Below are 19,652 nucleotides of genomic sequence, written 5' to 3'. Positions count from 1 at the left end.
TTAGCATATCCTGTAGGTCATCCGGAGAGCCAGGCAGGAGCAGCCCACAGGAAAGTCCCGGAGGCCGAGGGGCTCCTCTGCCAGCAGGGGCAGGGTTTGTGCAGTCCTGGGATCGAAGCACCTCATTTCAGCCCTGTTGTCTGCAGAAACGATGCAGCCGGTTCTACATACAGCATTGAATTGTGCAGACAAGCTGGATTAATCAGCTTTGTCTATTTGAGACTGATAAATATGCATTAAATTATGCGCAATACCTTTTCTTTATCAAAGTGCTGCTCTAACACCGAACTTCAGTGAAACAGATGTGTGCTTTCTGCAGGGCATCGGCTGGCAGAGCTTGCTCTCTTGAAAAGCGACATCCCCGGCTTGCTGCAGAGTCTTTGCTGGCAGGGCTCAGCAAGCTGAGAGCGGCGCTTTGGGATTTTTAAAGCTGGAGCCTCGTCTGCCGGGAGACGCGGCGCCTTCAGCGACGGCAGGAGAGGCGTGTAGGTTCTGTGTAGGTTCTGTAGTGCCAGCATCGCCCAGGGCAGCACAAGCGCTGGGAGTTAGATGCCTTCCCACTGCTGCTAATGATGACAGGAGAAGTTTTGTTATCTGGGCGAAGGCTCCTTGTGCTGCTGTGTTACATAAACGTGCTGGGCGCACGTCGAAATGGCAGATTGGGAAGCGTGCTCGCCTGTAGCCTGCTCTGGGGGCTCTGTTTTGAAAGTTCCCAGCTTGGAAGGAAAAGGAGATACCCTCAAATTCTGCCTGTGTATCCCTCTTCTCTAGTTAGGGTCAACTCAGACAACAAACTCAGAAAATAAAAGTCGCAGGGGTCGTACAGCACCTGTTTTGTGTCCCATGCTCACAACTGCAAGGGCTGCCTGCGAAGTACTTTCCCTGGGGTGCACTGTCCTGCATGTGCTTATCAGGTGCAATTCTTCTCTGGTGATTAATTATTTTTTTTTCTTGATAACTGTGTGCCACCCCAGAGCTGCCCCTCCGTGGACCTGGCTCAGAGCAAACCATTGCTCTGTGTTGTGTGTGCATTCACAGCGTGCTTCTCTGGTGTACCCGTGGTTCATGGAGTTTGCCAATTGTTTCTGAAGTTTTATTGTTCGGATTTTGCACAAAGTCTGCTGGCTTGAATGAATTAGGTGGAGACGTGCGTATTATTCTAACATTGGAAGTTAAAATGAGAGTCATTTCAATATGAAAAAACAGCTGTTGTCAATATCAGTTACTTCTTTGTTAAGGAGACTTCTCATTGAAAGGGAACTTTCAATACACCAAGGAAATGATGCGTTAAACAAAATCATAACATTGATAACTGGCGGGGTTGATTTAGCTTCTGAAAACTGATTCAGAAGGGGTCAGAGAAACTGCAGATTCCTTGCTGACTGGAGTTCCAAATATCATACTGTCTTCTTCAGTGTGACAATCCAAAAATTGGGGATTGTAACATATGTTAAGGGTGTACGAAGACCTTGTTCTGGACCTGTAGGTGTGAGCCTTCCCTATGTCCCATCCCTGTGCTCCGTGGCATGGCTGTGACTTTGCTGCTGGTTTTGCTGGGCTGGCACCAGCCTGCCCTGAGCATGTGGAGGCTGGATCATGTCTGCTCAAGCAGAGGCTGAGGGGTAAATGTGCAGGGATGTGAAATACCTGGTAGCAAGTGGGGAAGCACGGAGAACACACTTAAATTTCCCTGTCTGTATCGGGGCTTTTTTCTTGTCACGAACTCGGATGGAATAGAAAATATTTTAAAATATTTTCATGCAGATGGATTTGTACTGAAAGGAAATTGAGAGCATGGTGGGAGCTCGCGTGATGGAAGCGAGCAGAAAGGAGCAATCTGAGTACCTGAGGAAACTGCTGCTTTCCCTCGTCTCCTGTCAGGAAATAGCTCCTTAAGTACTGCACTCCCAAATTGTCGGCTGCTTGTTTTAACACAAACTGCCGTAATGTAAAAATATCCCTTCTTCACTCAAGTAGCTATGAAAGCTAATGCTCTCGAACGCTGCCGCTTAAAGGGTTGAAGACAAAAAATGACGAAAATAAAGTGTTGAGGGTAATAAGTCATAATATTGTGACCTGTGCTGAGAGGTGATGATTCCTTCCACGCACACAGCCGTGCTGGGGGGGAGGCGTGCCAAGCCGACACCACCCGAGCGAGGTGAGTGCTGTGCATGGCCACGGCCGGGCTGGGGGCCGTAGGCACATCCAGAGGGCTGGCCCTCTTCACAGGTACCTAAACATCACTTTGGTTTTATATATTTAATTTCACAAGTGCTCAGGCCCACCGCTCAGTTCGTCTCCCTGGCCTGCAGAAGTGGTCGGGAGGGCAGAGAAGGCTCCGGGGTTGGGATCTGGTTCTCCAGGTGGTTCCACTGATGGAGAAGCTTGGGAAGCCTCCTAATGTTCAATACCTTGCTGCTTAATCCTGCGATTCCTCACCTCTAATTGCCAATGGTGATATCCCAACATACAAACACCTACAGCACCTCTGTTACTTCACCAAATTCCATCCAGAAAGCAACCATCAGCGAGTGTTTCTTTACCAACCAGGGTAATACAGCAGCTGCATCTCAAAAGAACCGGAGCATCGAGAGCTGATAAGTTTCGAGTTAGGCAAAAAGCTCATTTTGAAAAATTTGTGGTAGTTTCAATCAGATAAATGATTATTGGTTTTGGTTCAGGCACTTCGCATGCTGCTGTGGGAGCTCATGCCCCCTGCAGCATCTCTGCCACAAATTGGTTTGAGAAAGCTTTGGAGTTTGGAAGTAGCCAAAAAGGAATAGAAAATCAAAGCCCCCTGAAGGGGCAATAAAATTGGAGATCAGGATGTGAGCTGGTGGGAAACCTGCTCAGCACAGCACAGTGCAGGTGTGGCTTTAAGGTTTTGGCATGCTGTAACCAAAATCGTGCCCTCTGAAATGCCGTCCTGTGCTCTGCTGGCGAGGGGTGGATGGGACTGGTCCCGGAGGGGCTGTGGGATGGGTCAGCACCGGGACCTGGGGGAGGTTGTGAAGAACACGGCACTGTGTAAACGCGCTGCTGGCACCAGCTCGCTGCGTTATTTCTGTTGGAAACTTCTCAGAAAGGCTCGCTGTGAAGTTGCAGAACGGATCGAGAATCACTGAGCTCATTTTCCAGCTTTTCTTTCTTTTTTTTTTTCCCCTTTGGCTCCTGGATGAACTGGGGAGCGCTGGTTTCCACCTGAAACCATCCCAAATGTGCGCAGCAGCGCGACAGAAGCCGAGCCCGCCCGAGTCTCAGTTTCCCTTTGAAGGGAGCTGCACTTTGTTCCCTCCCGTACCTGCTCCCAGCCAGAGCATGAAGCACGCTGCCTGCTTCAATGCCGGAGCAGTCACCTGCTCAGCTCAAAGGCTTCGCACGCATTTTTTTACGTAAATGCTGCTTTTTTGGGCTGCGCTAGAATCTAAGAGCCAGGTCGTGCGTTTGGCACACCTGGGCAGCTCTGTGCGGCACAGCTGCGTGGCTTCCTTTCAAACACCTCCTCTCCCACATCAAGCTGCTTCGCTTGAATTTTCCCCATTTGAAAACAGGGTTTTAGTGACGGGAAGGTGCTCGCGAGACAGCTGGAGGAGAAGTGTCTGCTTTGAAAAGACGAGCTGCTCCCGGGGGGCTTTGTGTCTGTGTCTGTCTGGGGTCTGTGCGTAGCACAGGTCAGCTTACGGCAGGAATAGCTCGTTATTTGGTGATCAGAATTAAAGAAAAACAGACTATCGTAAACTTATGTTTGATGAGTTAATCATTTTAAGTGGCTCTATGCTTTGTGATTGCATTTCTTGAATATTTTCCAGTATTACACTGAAGACGCTGGTATTTAAGGTAAGGGCTGGTAAGGCAAAGCACTCCTTGGGCAGCCTACTTTAGAGAAAAAAGGGGATTTGAATTGCAAATCAGGATGTCATCATTATGAATCAGTGTGGCCAGAAAGAAAGAATGAATGAAAACCTTCTGCATGGCCGAGTGGCTTGTTTGGTGCCCAGGCAATCACATCCCTTCCAAATCAATGGGCAGCTTTGTGCTCTGCAAATCAGCCTCTGGTGGTTGCGTGTGCTGGAAGAAACAACGACGCAAACGTTTGCAGCAGGGTCAGTGCTGCTCTGCAAAACAGCTAATAAAACACCAGGAGCAGCAAGAGATGGGAAGTTTGCTTCTGACAGGTGCATGATTTACGTGCTTTCAGATTATAAGATAGGATTTTTGTGTTTTATCCTGATCTGCCGCTATTAACACCTAGGAGGAAGACAAAATATTCATCTCGGTGCTTTAATATCTTATTTATTTGGAGTGAAAACCCCAACAGACTTCTGAATGTGTATAAGGTTTTTAATCTGGAGATACCATGAAATGCGAACATTTTGATAAAGGTACCGTGCTCCTGTTTCGTCTCAAAACATCAAAAATATCAGGCAGCTTTTTTCAGGCTACTGTAGCTGTACCTTCGGGGGACGGAGAGCATTCCTGAGCCTTTGCAGCAATCTGCTGTTGATCGAGGGGAAAAAAAGGTAACAAAGTGCTGGAGGACCTGGAGTGTTTTAAGCCAGCGTGATAGCGTTCCGGCTGCACAATAGCTGCATTATGTAACCTGTCTGAAAGACGGGAGAAATGTTCTGTGCTGCTTTCCTATCAAGTGCTTGTGAGAATCCCCACAACTGTTCCCAAAATGCACTCAAGGTGTTTCCCTCGAGCACGGGTGGCCAGGGTGAACCCATGGGGCCAGGGTTCCTCTCTAGTAGAGCCTGCAGAGCCCTAATTCATAGACATTAAACACGCAGCTGTGGCACCCACTGGGTAAGGATCAAAATGAGCAGTTTGATGATTTTTAAAGGGTGTGGGACAGGGGTGGTGTGGGAGTAGGAGGCAGGGCACTCGTGACGAGACCCAGAGGTAAGGGAAAAGTGGGTCCTGAGCGTAGCCTTGGAATTACATTTGTGTGTGCTGTGTTGGTTTTTCATTTGGGTCTCTAATGGGGGATAATTATTCAACTGTCTGAGTAGCTGTAGGAGAAAAAAAAAAAACAGGAGAAAGACATGGTCCTTCCCACCCAGCCAGCGTTTCATTACTGCCGTGTTCCCTGCAATTATCCACATCAAGTTCAGGATGCTCGAGGGAAAGAGAGGGTTGGAAACGTGAAATGAGATCCTGTAGAAAGGGGAGCAGGGGCAGAAAATGCAGAATCTCAGTAGATTCTGAGTAGATAGAAGAGAAGCAGCAGCACACGGAAACTTCTGCTACCAAGTGAACAGCGAATGCCTTTGGTCTTTTTCAACAAACCCAACGAGAATCACACTGAAGGCTATTTTTATTTTTTTTTTTGATATTTCAATGTGCCAGGCTGAGAGCTAAGGAAAAGCAGAAAAGGGCAGGATCACCTAGGGCACCGGGAGCATATTGCCTAGGAATTCCCGGGTGCTTCATGAAATTGTGAACATTTTCAGCTTGTTTGGTGCAAAGGGACGGGAAGCCTGTGGGGATGACTGTGGGGGTGGCAGTTTGTTAGCCCCCAAAGCGTTGACATCTGCATTCCACTTATTAGCATGACTTTTGGAGATGGAAATTCCCTTTTTGAAGCTATAACTGCGGGACCAGTGGCCGCTTGTCCAAGGTCTGCTGCTGGGGCTGCAGGTTTGGGTATGACCATGTATCTATATCTGTGTATTTCTCTCCATCCATATATGTTTGTGGGCTTTTTCCATATATAAAATGCATAAATCCAGTCTGCACAGAGTCGAAGGCAAAAAAAATCACCATTTCATGTCAAATTGGCCCATTCCAAGCCAGACAAACGTAGAGATGCAGCAAACCGACTGGGAAGGTCCAAACTATTGATGTGCTGGTTAACCCTACTCCATCGTTATAGGCACGGTTCCTTTTTTGGTGTATTTTAATCACACCTACATTTTTTGCGGAGTGTTTTCAGCCTTGGTCGGTACAGCAGGGCATGGATGGATGTTTCCACTTGGGTGCAGTTGGTGCCTGGTGGTGTGGGCAGGGGGCATCGCCCTGGGCATCGCGTGTGGTGGTAAAGCGCGTTCACACCTCCTCGGGGCTCCGGGCAGGGTGGCCGCTTGCCTTTGTTGCATCTGATTTCAGCTGATCCTAAAAGCCCTTCCCTTTGGATATTGAAGGGAAATGTCTTGAGACTTCCCTGGGGGAAAATACCTGGTAAATGGAAAATGTGCTCAACCGTGCTGAGTGTTTCTGAACTGCTGAACCCCACGCAGCACGCAAGGCAGCACATCTCAGCCCACCTCGGGAGCTGTCACCTCCATCCTGGCAGCGGCACGGGGTGTGCGGGTTCACTCCAACATTCCCGAGCCACCCAAGGGCATCTGCTGCTGCCGGCGGTTTCAGTTCCCTGTCCTTCATCAGCCCTCCCCTGTCACCCTGTCACCACGCGGGTCCCTCGGCGGCGCGGGGCTGTCCCCGGCAGCGTCCCCAGGGCGGTGGCAGGGGCTCCGCGAGCCGTGCGGGGCCGGATGGGGAGCGGCAGGGCTTCGATGTAAATCCTGTAAAATTCCACTTTATGCAGAGCCGTAGAAAGCTGCTCTTGCTCAGAGCCTCTGGCTGAGATTGCGGCTGTGGACGTACCTGCTCGGAGGATTTTCCTAGCGCCAGAGCACCTCTCTGACCAGCAGGAGGGGGCTGGAAAAGCAGCTAGCGGCCCCGCTCGTGAGCTCCGACACGTCCCCGGGTGACAGGAACGAAGCCGAGCGCGCCGGTGTTTATGCAGGATGGCCAGCACAGCCCCTTGCGGAGCGCCTGAAGCCTTCAGAAAGCTTCCTCGGTTCTTGCAGTCCGATGTCACTGCTAAGCCAGGCCTTTTGTCATAGAGCCCGGCTCCCTCCCGGCTCGTCATCGGGGCTGCTCCCGGTGTCCCCGGCACGTGCTGCGCTCACAGGGGTGCCGTGTCCCCCTGCCCCACGCTGCCACCAGCACCCCACAACACGGGAGCCTCGGGAAATTCGGGTTCATCGGCTGAATGAACGATGAGCGTGACCTGGGAAGGATAAACAGGAACACGGGGATGCTTCTTGAGTTTGGAAAACGCACGCTTTTCTTTTTCTTTTTTTTTTTTTTTCTCCTGTGTCAGTGTCATTGGAAGGGATTATACAAATGAGAGCAGGAAACTACAGTCAGGGTTTTGCCAGAAATAGATTTTTTTCTTTTTTTTTTCTGCTGTAGCTGAAGAAATATGGGAGGCTGTCGAGGCTGCTCCGCGGCACCCTCACGTTTTGATTGCCAAGTCATTTGCATTCGTGTATAAAGTGACATCCACCCTGAAATGGGAGTTGACATGTAATCAGAAAGAACAAAAACTCCTGCAAGTAGCTGTATGCCGCTGATAAAACTTAGGCAAGACAGAAGTTGGGAGTAAGCGTGAAACGTACTGAGCGTTTTCAGGCGGCTAGAAGAGAAATTCTGTCCTGGAAGATGTTAAATATTAATATCACGCGCAGTCGCCGTCACTCGTGGATTTGGTAAGTGGTCATTTGGTGCTGGGTTTTGTCCGGATCGGTGCAATTCTGGTGGGCACAGGAGCTTGGAAGTGTGCAGCTTCACGTCTGCAGAAAGCGGAGAGGTGTTGGTGAGGACGTTCGTGTTCCCCAGCCCTGGCATTTCCCTGGTGCTCGCTGAGCGTTTCCTTTTGCTCTCAGATCTGAGCAGATCTCGATCTGGGACCGCTGGCACCCTCATGCCTGGGGACTGGGGGGCATGAAAAGAATGAGAGGTGTTGTATTGTGCTTAATTATTTCTGTTGCAATCTGTCCTTGTCGTGCTTACCTCGGAGTCGCTTTCCAAGATCTTCATATGTGAGGGCCATTTTTCAGCTATTTGCTTTGCAAGGCTTACCTCAAAACCGAAAGAGGGAGGTTTCTGTCTGTAAAAGCTGCGTGAGAAAATATATTTTCTTCTAAAAAAGTAAAGGAGCCCCTGAAACGCGTTTTCCCTTGCACGCTTTGGTGGCGTTACCTCTGTAACTCGTCCGATCCGCAGGCAGTGGATGTGGCACCGCAGTGCCCGGAGCTGGCTGCGGCTCTGCCTCTGCCCTGGGCTGGTGGCCGTGGGCTGGGGGCGATGCTGGGGGGATTGGGGCCGGGTCCTGGTGCCCTGTTCTGCCCCTGGACGGGGCTGGTTTCACTGCTGGAGCTCTGCTCTTGGGGTTACGGTAGGAAGTTATGGGATGGCGTGGTGGATGACTCTATACAGAACGGTATTTACCCTGTGAATTCAGGGTAATTTACTCCTAGAGAATTCAGTATTCTGTAGGTTCAAGGATTATATTTGGTAATCTCACGCATACAAATGTGTATCCTGTTCTTACCTAGAATGAATTCTCTGTTATTACTGCTCGTACAACACATCCTGCTGCGGCCCCTGTGCGATAGGCTCTGTGATGAAGCTGTAGCTCAGCGTGTGTACGGGGTGATGCAAACCCCAAGGTCCCGGGCAGCACCTTACAGACGTGCAGGTGCTCTCCTGGTCCAGCACCAGGCTGGTAGGCATGGGTGGCTCTTCAGGGACAGGAGACTGAAGAGGTAAATATTTAGAGAAGAGGACAAATGCGTTATTGATGTGTTATTAAATGCGTTATCTCTGTACGCCTGCACGCCACGCGGGAAGGAGCTCTGATGCAGCGTCTCGGCCAGGATCCTGGCAGACAGAGCCAACGCCGCCCTGAACCTGGTGTCCTCGGTGCCGAGGCAGCACTACCAACCCCGATACGAGACGCAGGTAAAGCAGCAGGGGCTGCTGAGGGGGCAGGACGCGGAGCAGAACCCATCTGGAGATGGCTCCGAGGAGCTGCTTGGGGCCGACGGGGTGGGAAACGCTTTGCAGCTGCAGCCCGCAGGTGTCGGGGATGGTGCACAGCACACAGCGAGAGTGGCAGGAGTAATTTTAGCTCTGGGAATTGCAGAGCTGAAATAAAGCCCCACGGCACCGCCATCGCAGGCGTGAGGGCTGTAAATGAGGCGCCCGGACAAGGGGGACACCGAGCTGATGTGATCGAGCAGTACAGTTCGGGGTGGTTTAGACCAGGCATTTTGTTATTGTTTAATACATTTTTGGTCCTCTTTTGAGCTTCCCTTTCCTCTGTCCCATCATGCGTACACAAACTCTGTAACAAAACTTGAATAAAAAAAAAAAAAACAGCGGTGCTGTAGGCTTTGGTGACAGCATAACAGGTCATCATCCTGAGCTACCCAAAATGTATTCATTAAAATAAATCAACCCAGCCACCATGCACCAATGGGTGGGTGTGCAAGTGAGCAAGCACCTGCTCTACGTTGCAAAGGAATAATTAAAACCAGACACTAAGGATGGCTGGGATGGTGCTGTTCCATCTCTGGCCAGGTCAGTGCTGGAAGTCGTTTGAATAACACTCTGGTTTGGAAACAAATAATGTTCCCCTTTGGAAACTATAAATAATGTTCCCTTTTGGGACCCCCGTGGTCAGTGCCTGCTGGTGGGGATGGGTCCGGGTGCGGGGCAGGGGTGCAGGACGTGAGGCTGGAAGTGTTTTGCAGACCACAGTAGCACATAGACTGAGCCTGCTTTGTAAATTTATTCCTGAACTATTTAAATCGAAAATGTTTAACGTATCCTTTCAATTCCTCTGCCTGAGTTTCTTCTGGAAGGACCCCACAAGTGTTGCTGGCATGAAACTCGGGCAGTCGGCCCGAGGCTAACAGCGTTTTGGCCTCGGTTCATGCAGTATTTGCGATGCCCTTGGCAGGTGTTGCTCACTGAAGGGCCCGGTCTGATCCCCTCAATCTCCGCAGCCACCGGTGTCTGTCCCCATTTGGTGTCCCCAGGGCCCCTGCTCTGCCTAAAACCCCTTTGCCTCCAAGTTACCTGTGGGGCCCCAATGATTTGCTTCTCCTCGGGTGTTATTTCCATAGCCTTCTGTAAATGGGTAGGCTCTTCAGCAAAGAAACGCTTTATATGCACGGGGTGTGTTTGAGGGACGCGGCTCAGAAATCTGTAGGCACAATTTGGGAAGAGAAAGCCAAATATTTTTCTTAGGCTCACAAATGGCTGTAAAAAGCAAAAAGAAAGCGCTGTTGAAATGTGTCTTCAGTGAAGACAATGCCTGGCTGAAGCGTGATCTTCAACAATAGGATAATTGTGCTTTAATTGGCTCTGAGCAATCCAAAGAAAGACGGGCGTTTGCTTTTGCTGTTCGAAAAGCTCATTTCGGAGGGGTTCTTGTGGAGTCTCTGGGGGTCTAGCAGCCTTCCCCGTCCCGGTGTCCCTGCCTGGTTTACCCAAGCTGCTCCTTCAAGGCAGAAGGCAGCACCTAGAGCAATGGGGCTTCCCTTGCCACAGCTGCATTATCATCTTTACATTATTTACCTCCAATGCAAATGAAATAATCTTTGTAAATTTCATAACGACAGGAACCCTTTGGATCACACGGCATCCCACTTCAATTGCTTCTTGGGCTTGTTTTCATCTTTCATTAGACTGATGGAACATGTGGTGCGATTTCCCTAAAAAGAAAAAGGAGCTAAAAAGGGTGAACTGCTATTAGAGGCTTGCAGATATTTTTATTTTCTAGAGTTTATATTGATACCTACCTAAAAAAGCAACAAAACATAGACATAATTGGGGAAGGAGAGGGATCCTGTAAAAATGATAATTAAATCCTTTCATAGGTAAAGCAACGATTTTGCCACCTTGGATTTTTTTTTTCCCCCCAAAAATTCAACTTCCATCTGAGTGCTTTAACTGGCTCACCACCTGCAGTTTTTAATCCCGTTTTCATTGCTAATTGCACCGAACAAAAGAAGACTCTGGGTGAGCTGAACAGTTCTAATGGGGCCGTTGGCCACGGAGCCCTGGTGCGGCGCCGATGGAGCCGTCGTGGGCTGGGATCGCATGAACGATGTGCAGCAGCCAAACCATGCTCTGCGGGCCCATAGGTGCCCCAGGAGCCTTCCAGCCAGCCCCGTCTGCCTTTTGGGCTCTCACAGAAAGGCAACAAACACGGGAAGGGTGATTCTGGGCAGATCAGGCTTCTGGTTATCCGGTGGGCATCAGGAATCTTTTTAAGATCTTTTTAATCCTTCTCTTTTTAAGAACTGATTTTTTCCTTTTTGCATCTAAATGCAAGCAAGAGCTTTTAAGAAAGCAGCAGCATTTCTGCAGAGTGGGCCTAAAGATGTGAGTGAAAGCTTTGTGGGATTGCAAGCCTGTTTTTTTTTCATCCCATTATTCACTGTAAGAGATAACTGAACGCTTGTAGCTACAAGAAATCTTTATCCCCGTTATTAACCTCTGTAAAAGAGGTTTATGAAGGAAATCCCAATAAAGCTTTAGAAACAAGCATCTGCATTTCAGAGCATGCAAAATGCAAGTGCAGGAAAGACAAGAACTTCTTGGAGAGGGCAGAAAGTGCTCCTGCCTTCCCGGGGCTGGCAGGTGCCGGCACCGTGTCCATGCCTGGACTCAGTATCAGCTCCAAACTTGGGTTTGTAACACAAGCATCCGAGGGCTTTGGGGTTAGAAAGCTTTAACTGTGCTTTCCAGAGAGCTGCTGGGACTCTTGTAGCACCTAAACAGAGTGTTTTAAATACCCGAGATTTGCCATTAAATGAGAAAAAGTTGTTTTTTTTTTCTCTAGGTTTTCTCTCAGGTTTTCTTTCCTGGAAGCTGGAGGCCACGTGAACCCATGGCACACTCATGGTATTGTAGAGGAAGGTGGTAGGTGCAGGCCTGTTAGGGACATGGCAGGGAGCTGAGTCAGTCCAAAAGGCCTGATTGCACTATGCAATATGCTTGGAAGCTGTGGGTAAAACATGACAGGCTGACAATTTAATGTAGTGAAGGCATTATGTGGTGATTTCAGTAACGTGCTTTTGGGGTAGGGGCACAGAAAAAGCAGAAGACTGGAAAAAGCAAATGTAGCACGTGTGTGTAGAACTGAATAGGTGGTGGTCTGGGCAATTACTTGCACAGGATTAAAATCTGTCATCATTAAGAGCCTACTAAGAGACGATTTGCCACATTTACGTGCGTATACTGTGCTGCCTACACTGGCGCAGAAGGAAGCTTTGTGATTTCGGTGCTTGGCCCGCTGTCAAAAGCCCAAACATGAGCAAAGCGCAGCATATGCGGCTGGTGGGCTTGTTTACAGAAGCTGGGGAACTGGGAGAGGAGCGGGACTTGACAGACGGTGCTTGGCTTTGGGTAGAGCATGAAGTGAAACTTGGGGGATCCACGTCGGCTGTCGTGAGGGAGAGGGCCGGGCCTGCAGGGAGAGGCCGCTCCTCAAGGCCTGAGGTGACCCCTCACAGCATGAAATGGTGTCTGCAGAGATTGGCAGAACTTTTATGGCCTAAGCTCTGAAATTCTGACAGGTGCAGGTCTGCTTTCCTGTGTGTGAGGATGAAGGCAGCGCTGGAGGAGGCAGGATCTGGCTGGACGAGGCGCTTCAAAACGATGGAGCCGACCGGGGGGCCCCACAGAGCCCTGAGCCCACCTCACACCGACAGGGCCTCGGCTCGGGAGTGGGTCTGCGGCCCCACACGATGGGGACGGACCTCCTCGACTCGATGATCCTCACAGGTCCCTTCCAAGTCGGGATATTTCATGATTCCTGGCAGGAAACATAGGGCCGCATGGCCTGGTGCGTGAGGACATTTAGCAGAGTCTGCTGAAAAGCAAACGTCACGTATCTGGACGCTGCTTTAGTTAGCTCGCTGCTTTGCTATGAAGAGAAATAAGCATTTTTGGTAAGTTTGTGTGCTGATTTGGAGGACAGAATAGGAGTTCTCTTAAGAAATCGACATAATGGCTTTATGTAAAAATAGCCAACATCCCAAAACGAAGGCCTGGAGATAGCGTGTCTGGCAATATCTCAAGGTGTAGCTCGTATAAAAATGGTAGAATTAATTTCCTTAAGGTGGTAGCATGGGGATCCCACCATGGGTTTGTTTTTTTCCTTTCTCCAAAACACCAAGCCCCTCTCCCCATTGATTGCTGCGGCTCCAGCTGCACTGCCCACCTGTAGCAACAGGCCATGAGCTTTACTGTTCGCCTCCAAAGTGCAAACGGGTTCTCAGCACACACTTGGCTTAAATCCTGCCAGAAGGCGGTGAGGAGGAGTGAAATGTCAAAGCTTGAAGGGCAAAAGAGCCACAGACAGTTACTGTGAGCAGGGAGGGATCGTGAGTGGTCATCAGTACCCTGTGCTTGGTGGGCAATGCTGGGCCTTGCCCTGTGTTTGAACAGTCCAGCAAGTGGATTTTATTTGCTTATTTATTTATTTATTTCATTTAGTTTCCATGAAATATCCCTTGGTTTGAGTAAATGCAGAAATAAACCAGTATAAACATAAAGGCTCGCTGCAGTTACCTCGCCACAATCCAGCTGAAGTTCCACGTGGCGTCCTGCGGGCAGGTTCTCGGTTGGTATCTCAGTGACTGTGCTGCATATGGTTTTATTTAACCTTTTTGTTAATGATCTGGAAAACAAAATAAACAGCAAGCTAATTAAATGAAGAGATGCCACTAAACTGAGAAGTGTTGCCAAGCCGATAAGGAGAAATAGAGGCAGGGAATAAATGACATTCGTACTGAGTGGTGGAGAGAAACTCCAACCAGATGCGGCAGGTCTTAGTACAAGGGCACTCTCTGAAAATCGATAAGGCTGAGAAAGAGCCAGGAAGAGAACATTTACAGCTATTTACAGAGGAACAGCATGACCCAAGGAGGGGGCTGGAGTGAAAACACTGCTGATCTGAAGAGCGACAGCGCGCGGAGAGGCCAGGAGATGATGATGAACACAGGAGGATGTGGTGGGACTGCGCTCGCGGTCGGCGTGCTGTGTCATAGCTGGCATTTTACCCAGAGGATAAACACAAAACGGGTGGAAATCTGAGAACAGGGCACGTTTACAGGAAGAGAAATGATGAGCAGTGTTACAATGTCAGTTGTGTGCCCATATCAGTGGTGCACGTGCTCTGTGTCATTTGCTGTGAGAGCCGAGAGGAAACTGAGAGTTATTAGGGAGGAGTTTACAGTAAATTCAAAAGTGGATAAAACTTGTAAAAATGATCAAAAAATATTTCACTTGTTCATTTTATAATGCACAAGGAGAGGGCACTTTTTCAGCTGAAAAGTAAGCTTCAGTTGCCCTAATGCTCTTCCCAGCGAACCCCTTGTGAGGAGGGCTCTGTGCGTGTCAGTAGAGGTGTGGGTAGTGCTGAGGATGGAAGCACAGGACGCGTTCAGGGGCGAGGCTGAGAAGCTGGGGGGCTGCTTTCCCAGATTTTTCCCAAATCTGTTTTTTACCCTGACATCTGCTGTGCAGCTTGACGACTTGTGTTATGCACTGACAAGTGCAAACAAACCACCCTTAAGTGGGGCATGTGAGCATAAACACCACGTACATGATGTGCAAGCATGGATGGATCCTTTAGAGCAAACTATTGCTGTTTCTTGGAGGTTTGTTGGAGGCCGAGGGGCTGGTTTAGTAGCAGGACATTTCAACTTCTCATTCAGCATTGGTGTGCATCTAAGGTAGGCTCCATCAAAGCAATCCGCCGTCGGCTTTGGTTCGGGAAGGCACACCGATTTTAGCTGGATGATCCCTTTCCTTTTCATAAGCTGTATCAGACACCTGCACTTGTTCCGTTCCGTTTCTGCCAAAGTACTTGCATTTTTCTCTCGAGATGGCAGGTTTTAGCTGCTGGCTGGGACAGGGCTGCCCTGCACGAGCCCAACCAGAAGGGTGTGACACCGGACCGTCACCCCAAAACCCTGTGGGGCTGCGTCTGTCCGGCCCCAAGGAGGTACCGCCGCCCTGATGCAGTCCGGTAAAATGTTTAACAGCTTTTGTTTTTATGCTATGACCACATGAATCCTAAAACCCCAAATCTGTTTCATTTAATAGTAAGTCCCTCATGGCTAATTTTGTATGCAGTACACAGAGTAGCATGACTATTCTGGGATATGATCCCAGTAACAGTGGTGAGTCATCAGCCGCAGCAACAGTAATGATATGAGGATCTATTTATTACTGCTCCTCTAAGCTGTGAGCTCTTCTAAGCTGTGAGTTCATCTAGAAATTATGTAATTATTCCTCCTGGATGATTTTTCTTATTGGTTTGTAATTACAAAACATTCTCAGAACACTTCTGTATTTTAAAATTAAGTCCTCAGAATGACTTAATGCAAGAAGAGCGAAGAGATTAAATCTTACCTTGTTTACATTTTTTTTTTTTTTTACAAAGCTATTTAGAACATCATTCATTAGCTCAGCGAGTTTATAAATCAGTGTTTGGGGCAGAATCACCCAGTCTTGGGAATGAGTCGGAGGGGAGACTCCACATAGCAGCCCCTGGCTCCTCGTGTCCTGGGAGGAGCAGGGCTGGATCTGTAACTGGTTAAGGAGTTGTCCTCATTGCCTCCCGCTTCCCAGCTCTCCCCGGAGAGGGAGGAGGAAATCACGAGCTTTTAGGGAACGCACGCTGCCGCCCACGTCCTCCCCCACTTTCTGCTTGTTTGCGTAAACAGTGCCTCTGCCAAGCGCCGCTTCGTCCGTGTTTCCCCAAGAAAAAGCAGCACTGCTGCTCTGCAAAAGTGAGGGGCAGCTTGCTGGCAGGAACCCTTTCCCAAAAAAAAGGAAGGTGGTTACCAATCACCCCCTGGGATGGCTCCTCAGCCTCATACTGCACGTACGAGGCTCACACTGTACAGGGTCACCCTGAATTTCTGGGGACTGCAGACACGACCCCCCTTATCCTTGCAAAGACGTAACTCAGCAGTGCCTCAGATGTTGGGACTTACACCAGGAAATCAGTAAGAAAAACAGATTCGGAACTGAAATTCCAGGTCGTTTTTTCATTCACCATTAGCTGTGGGTCTGCTGTACCCATCTCTGCCGGGGCCACCTTGCCCTGGTGGCTCATAGGGGCTCCTCCGGTGCCGCTGCGGGAGGCTCGGGGTGAAGCCCCGTGCCCGGTACCATTTGTCCACTCCAGCAAAAGCGCTGGGTGACCTCAGGAGGAGAAGGCATGAGTCTACGCTGACGGTAACTCCAGTGAGCTAAATTCCTGGTTTTACTGGCAAAGCACCCAGAGGCCAGGCAGCGTCGTGCCGCTCTGCTTGCTTGCAGCTGTGTCCGGGGGCCGGGAGCCTGACAGGAGCCTGCAAACTTCTGTGGTGCCGAGGAGCAGAGAGGAAGGGACTTGATCTACGTGCTCCGTTACACATCAGCACACTTCCCAGTATGTCCCACCAAGGGTACTGGTGCTGAGCCAGCTTGCCTGGACCCTCAGCACCACCACCGGGCTCCCCGGTGCGGGGCTCCAAGCCCACCTGCTCCTGGCTCAATTTGGGACTTCGTGGTGAGGCACCTGGGGAAGCAGAGGTTTGCTGGGGGACAGAGTACCTGTATCTGGCCGTGTGGAGTGCATGACAAGGCATTCTTGAAAATGTAGAGAATAAATATCAGCTGGATGAATAGCCGTCTGTGAGAGGAGTTCTGAAGTGGGTGCGTATTGAATGGCCTAGTTTCGCTGGAGTCATAAAGGGCTGCCTGCATTTGTTTCATCTGTAAAGACGATAAATTGTTTGGAGTGGAGTCTAGGAGAACAAGCTGACCCCCTTTTGCTTTACTGCAACGAAATTATACGGTGCTTTAAAAACTGCTTTATTAAGCTCTGCGCTTACTGCAGGTTTCCAAGACGAGCTTTAGCACCGGTAGAGCAAGCCCAGCTAATGAGACCAGCTGATGGCTGGTGCCATATTATATATTTATTTCGGAGTAAATGTGTTAAGAACTGGATTCTGAAAAAAAATAAAATAATAATTCTCAGGGGGGAACACAGAAAATTGCCGCAGCTGTAGCAGAAGCATTACCTTCAGTCAGGTTTGACGTCGGTATAACAGCATGTGCAGCGCACTGCGTGCTGAACAAAACCCGGCTGCTAAAGCAGTCCTGAAAGCTGTGCTTGCACAGGCTTCAGAGCCCACACCGAGCTTCAAGGGACTCACGGGGTCGGCTCTGGGCTGGACCCATGGGTTGCAGGTCCCCGAGGGCTGTGTGGGGCCGGGCTGAGCTCCCTGCGTGGCCGCAAGATTCTCGGCTCTGCCGGTGGGCGCACGGTGGAGGAGCACGCGTAGAGAAAGGGACATTTGCCAGGTATTGACCAGCCCCTCACAGGACGTTTTGCTTTCCCTGTGGGCACTCCTGTGCATCCATGGGTTAGTTCTGTAAACAGACAAAATCTTCGGAAGAGGAGTAATTCTGCAGCTCCTGGCACCCGCAAGCACGGCCTCTGTGAGTGCTCGGCCACGGACACCGATGGCTCCAGCCCCAGCGCCCGGTCCTTTCGCTGCTCTGGGCTGTGAACTTACCAGTCACGCACCTTTGTGCCATTTAACATCCTTTACATGGCTGCGTTTTCTCTTCTGTTATTAAGAAAGAAAAGGAAAAGCTCTCATGGGCATGAATGAGGATTTCTATAATAGGTTGCAACGGCTCCATCAAAGCCATTGTGCTCTATCTTGTGAGTATCTATTTAATCAGCGGTTAAAAAAAAAAAAAAAAGGTCTTATTTGTGCTAAGTGATTTTTCTTTCTTAGGTTGCAGCAAGAATTTCATCCTCTTGTGAAGACTGAGTGCAGCCAGTCCAGCTACTCTAGGCTTGAATGCTGCTATTGAACCGTCTGCATGCTGGCAAGAGGTTCAAGTACCCCAAAAGGCCACTCAGACGGCCACGGAGCTGCTCCGAGAGTCTAGGAAGGAGCACTGCTCCTGGGTTAACTCTGTGGCGAACCAGTGGGGTTTATTAACTAATCGGTTAAATTCTGATAGTCATAAAGCAGCTGAGTTGTGTTCATCCACATTTCTGCATCATGGGTTTGTTTGAAAGCTGTACCCTTCCTTGGGCAGGGAGGCTGGCCACGTGCCCGATGAAAACTGTATCTATGCATGAACATAGAAAATACAGATTTATATGTACAAATATACAATAGGAAATAGTATACGAGGACTTACATGTGAAAATACCTTTATTACTTTCCCCTTTTCACCATTTACTAAAGCGTGCAGTTCCCCTATTCCCTATTGTTAAAGCAGGGTGAGCAGATCCTGGGTGTCGTGTTCCCGTACAGCTCTTTAAATGTGCCACAGCATCGGCCAGCACAGTGTTAAACCTGACATTCCAGAGGTTAAAATCTTCCTAGGACACGTTCTTAAGCTTAAAGCATTAATTTCAAGGCAGTTTAAACAAAACTTGCGTGTTTACTTGAATTGTGGCTCATATTACAAATGAGCCTGCTGCAGCTGAAACTTTCCGTGAGAGCAAGCTTGGAAATCCATATTTCAGCTGGAGGTGAGTGTGTTTTGTGTACTCCCGGGTGACTTTTCTGGTGGAAGGAGAGCCATCGGGGGTCTGTGGTCGTGGTCTCAGGCTTGTCCTCAGTGGTGGGTGCCTCTTTACTTCCACCTTGCAATTAAAAGGGATGGGAATTAATTCTGCCTCTGCTTCTGGAGACCAGCGTGAGTATCCGTTTAGATAGAATTTGAGTGATTTCAGTGTGTGGCTACTTAACAGCACGCAAAGTGTATTGTTAGATGAAACTGTTGAGAACATTTCTGACAATAGCAGGCTAAGAACCTGAAGCAAGCCCTGCAAGGACACTGAAGCTGCCCAAAGCCAAACGCCGGGAGCGAATCCCTGCTCCTAGGCAGGGTGACCTAGGCCTGGCACATGCCCTTTCCCCTCTCCGTCCCTCCTGCTGTGTGTGCCGAGCAGCCTCCCCTGACCATGTAAAGTAGCAGAAGATGGAAACCACGACCTGCTCGGGGCTGGCTCTGCCGGGAACAAAAGGCCTGACACGGTTGTCCTGCGGCTGCATCTCGCAGCACCCCGCTATCTCGTTTGCTCTTCACATGACTTGCCACCAGGCCCTTGCTATCTGCCTGGTATTTCATGTTCCCCTGGGTCAGATGTTTGGCTGGGTGACGCCGGGTTATTAATATAGCGTGTCACATTTGATCCCGACGGAGCGGTACAAAGGGAATACCCGTTACCTCCCTCCCACCCCCTGCCTGTAATATCTTGATCTTTTCCAGACGCTCCGCGGGGCTGGCAGGCAGGCAGCGCACGCTCCGGCTCGCCCCGTGACTGATTGCTTTCTTGGACACCAGCCAGTCCCGAGTCCGCAAACACATTTACAGGAAGGTTTTCTAACCTGGGAGCTGGCCGCTTTCGTGCTGCGGGGAGGAACGAGCCCGATGGCTGCCCGAGGTCAGCAGCAGCCCAAAAAACAAGGGGCAAAGCTTCAGAAGCTGCCCTTGAGCCTGGCTGGGGGCGGGCAGGTGCCCCTGCCGACATCTCACCCCAGGAAGGGTTAAAAGCCTACAGTTAGGTGCAATTTTCATGTAATTCCTCTTTTTTCTTATTTTTTTTAATGGGCCCACTCTGCCCTTTGATTATTCTCCCAACTCTCCCTCCATTAGCTTACTACAAACCTCCCTAAACACACCGATGTCTCAGGGTGTCTCGGTTCTATTAGAAGAACGGAGCTTTAATTGTGATGGCTTCGAGTCTCAAGCCACGATCAGATACAGTGATTTTGTGTCATGCCTACACGTTTATGCTTATTCACACTGCAAAC

General features: G+C 49.6%; 1 protein-coding gene across 3 annotated transcripts in view; it reads left to right on the top strand.

Annotated features, from left to right (window-relative positions):
* The window catches only part of PDE4B (phosphodiesterase 4B), a 173,420-nt gene that overhangs the window by 91,420 nt on the left and 62,348 nt on the right, over positions 1-19,652 (top strand). The window contains exon 1 of one of the 3 annotated variants that reach the window (XM_068689818.1): positions 7,354-7,496. The exons of the other annotated variants lie outside the window; for them this stretch is intronic. Coding sequence (XP_068545919.1) covers positions 7,450-7,496 — 47 coding nt within the window. The 5' untranslated portion in view covers positions 7,354-7,449. Of the gene's footprint in view, positions 1-7,353; positions 7,497-19,652 lie in introns of those variants that run through there. 3 annotated transcript variants of the gene reach the window in all.

Source organism: Anas acuta, chromosome 8 (genome assembly GCF_963932015.1).
Source record: "Anas acuta chromosome 8, bAnaAcu1.1, whole genome shotgun sequence".
Taxonomy (NCBI): Eukaryota; Metazoa; Chordata; class Aves; order Anseriformes; family Anatidae; genus Anas; species Anas acuta.
The sequence above is the reverse complement of the archived record's forward strand: the minus strand, read 5'-3'. Positions and strand labels throughout refer to the sequence as shown.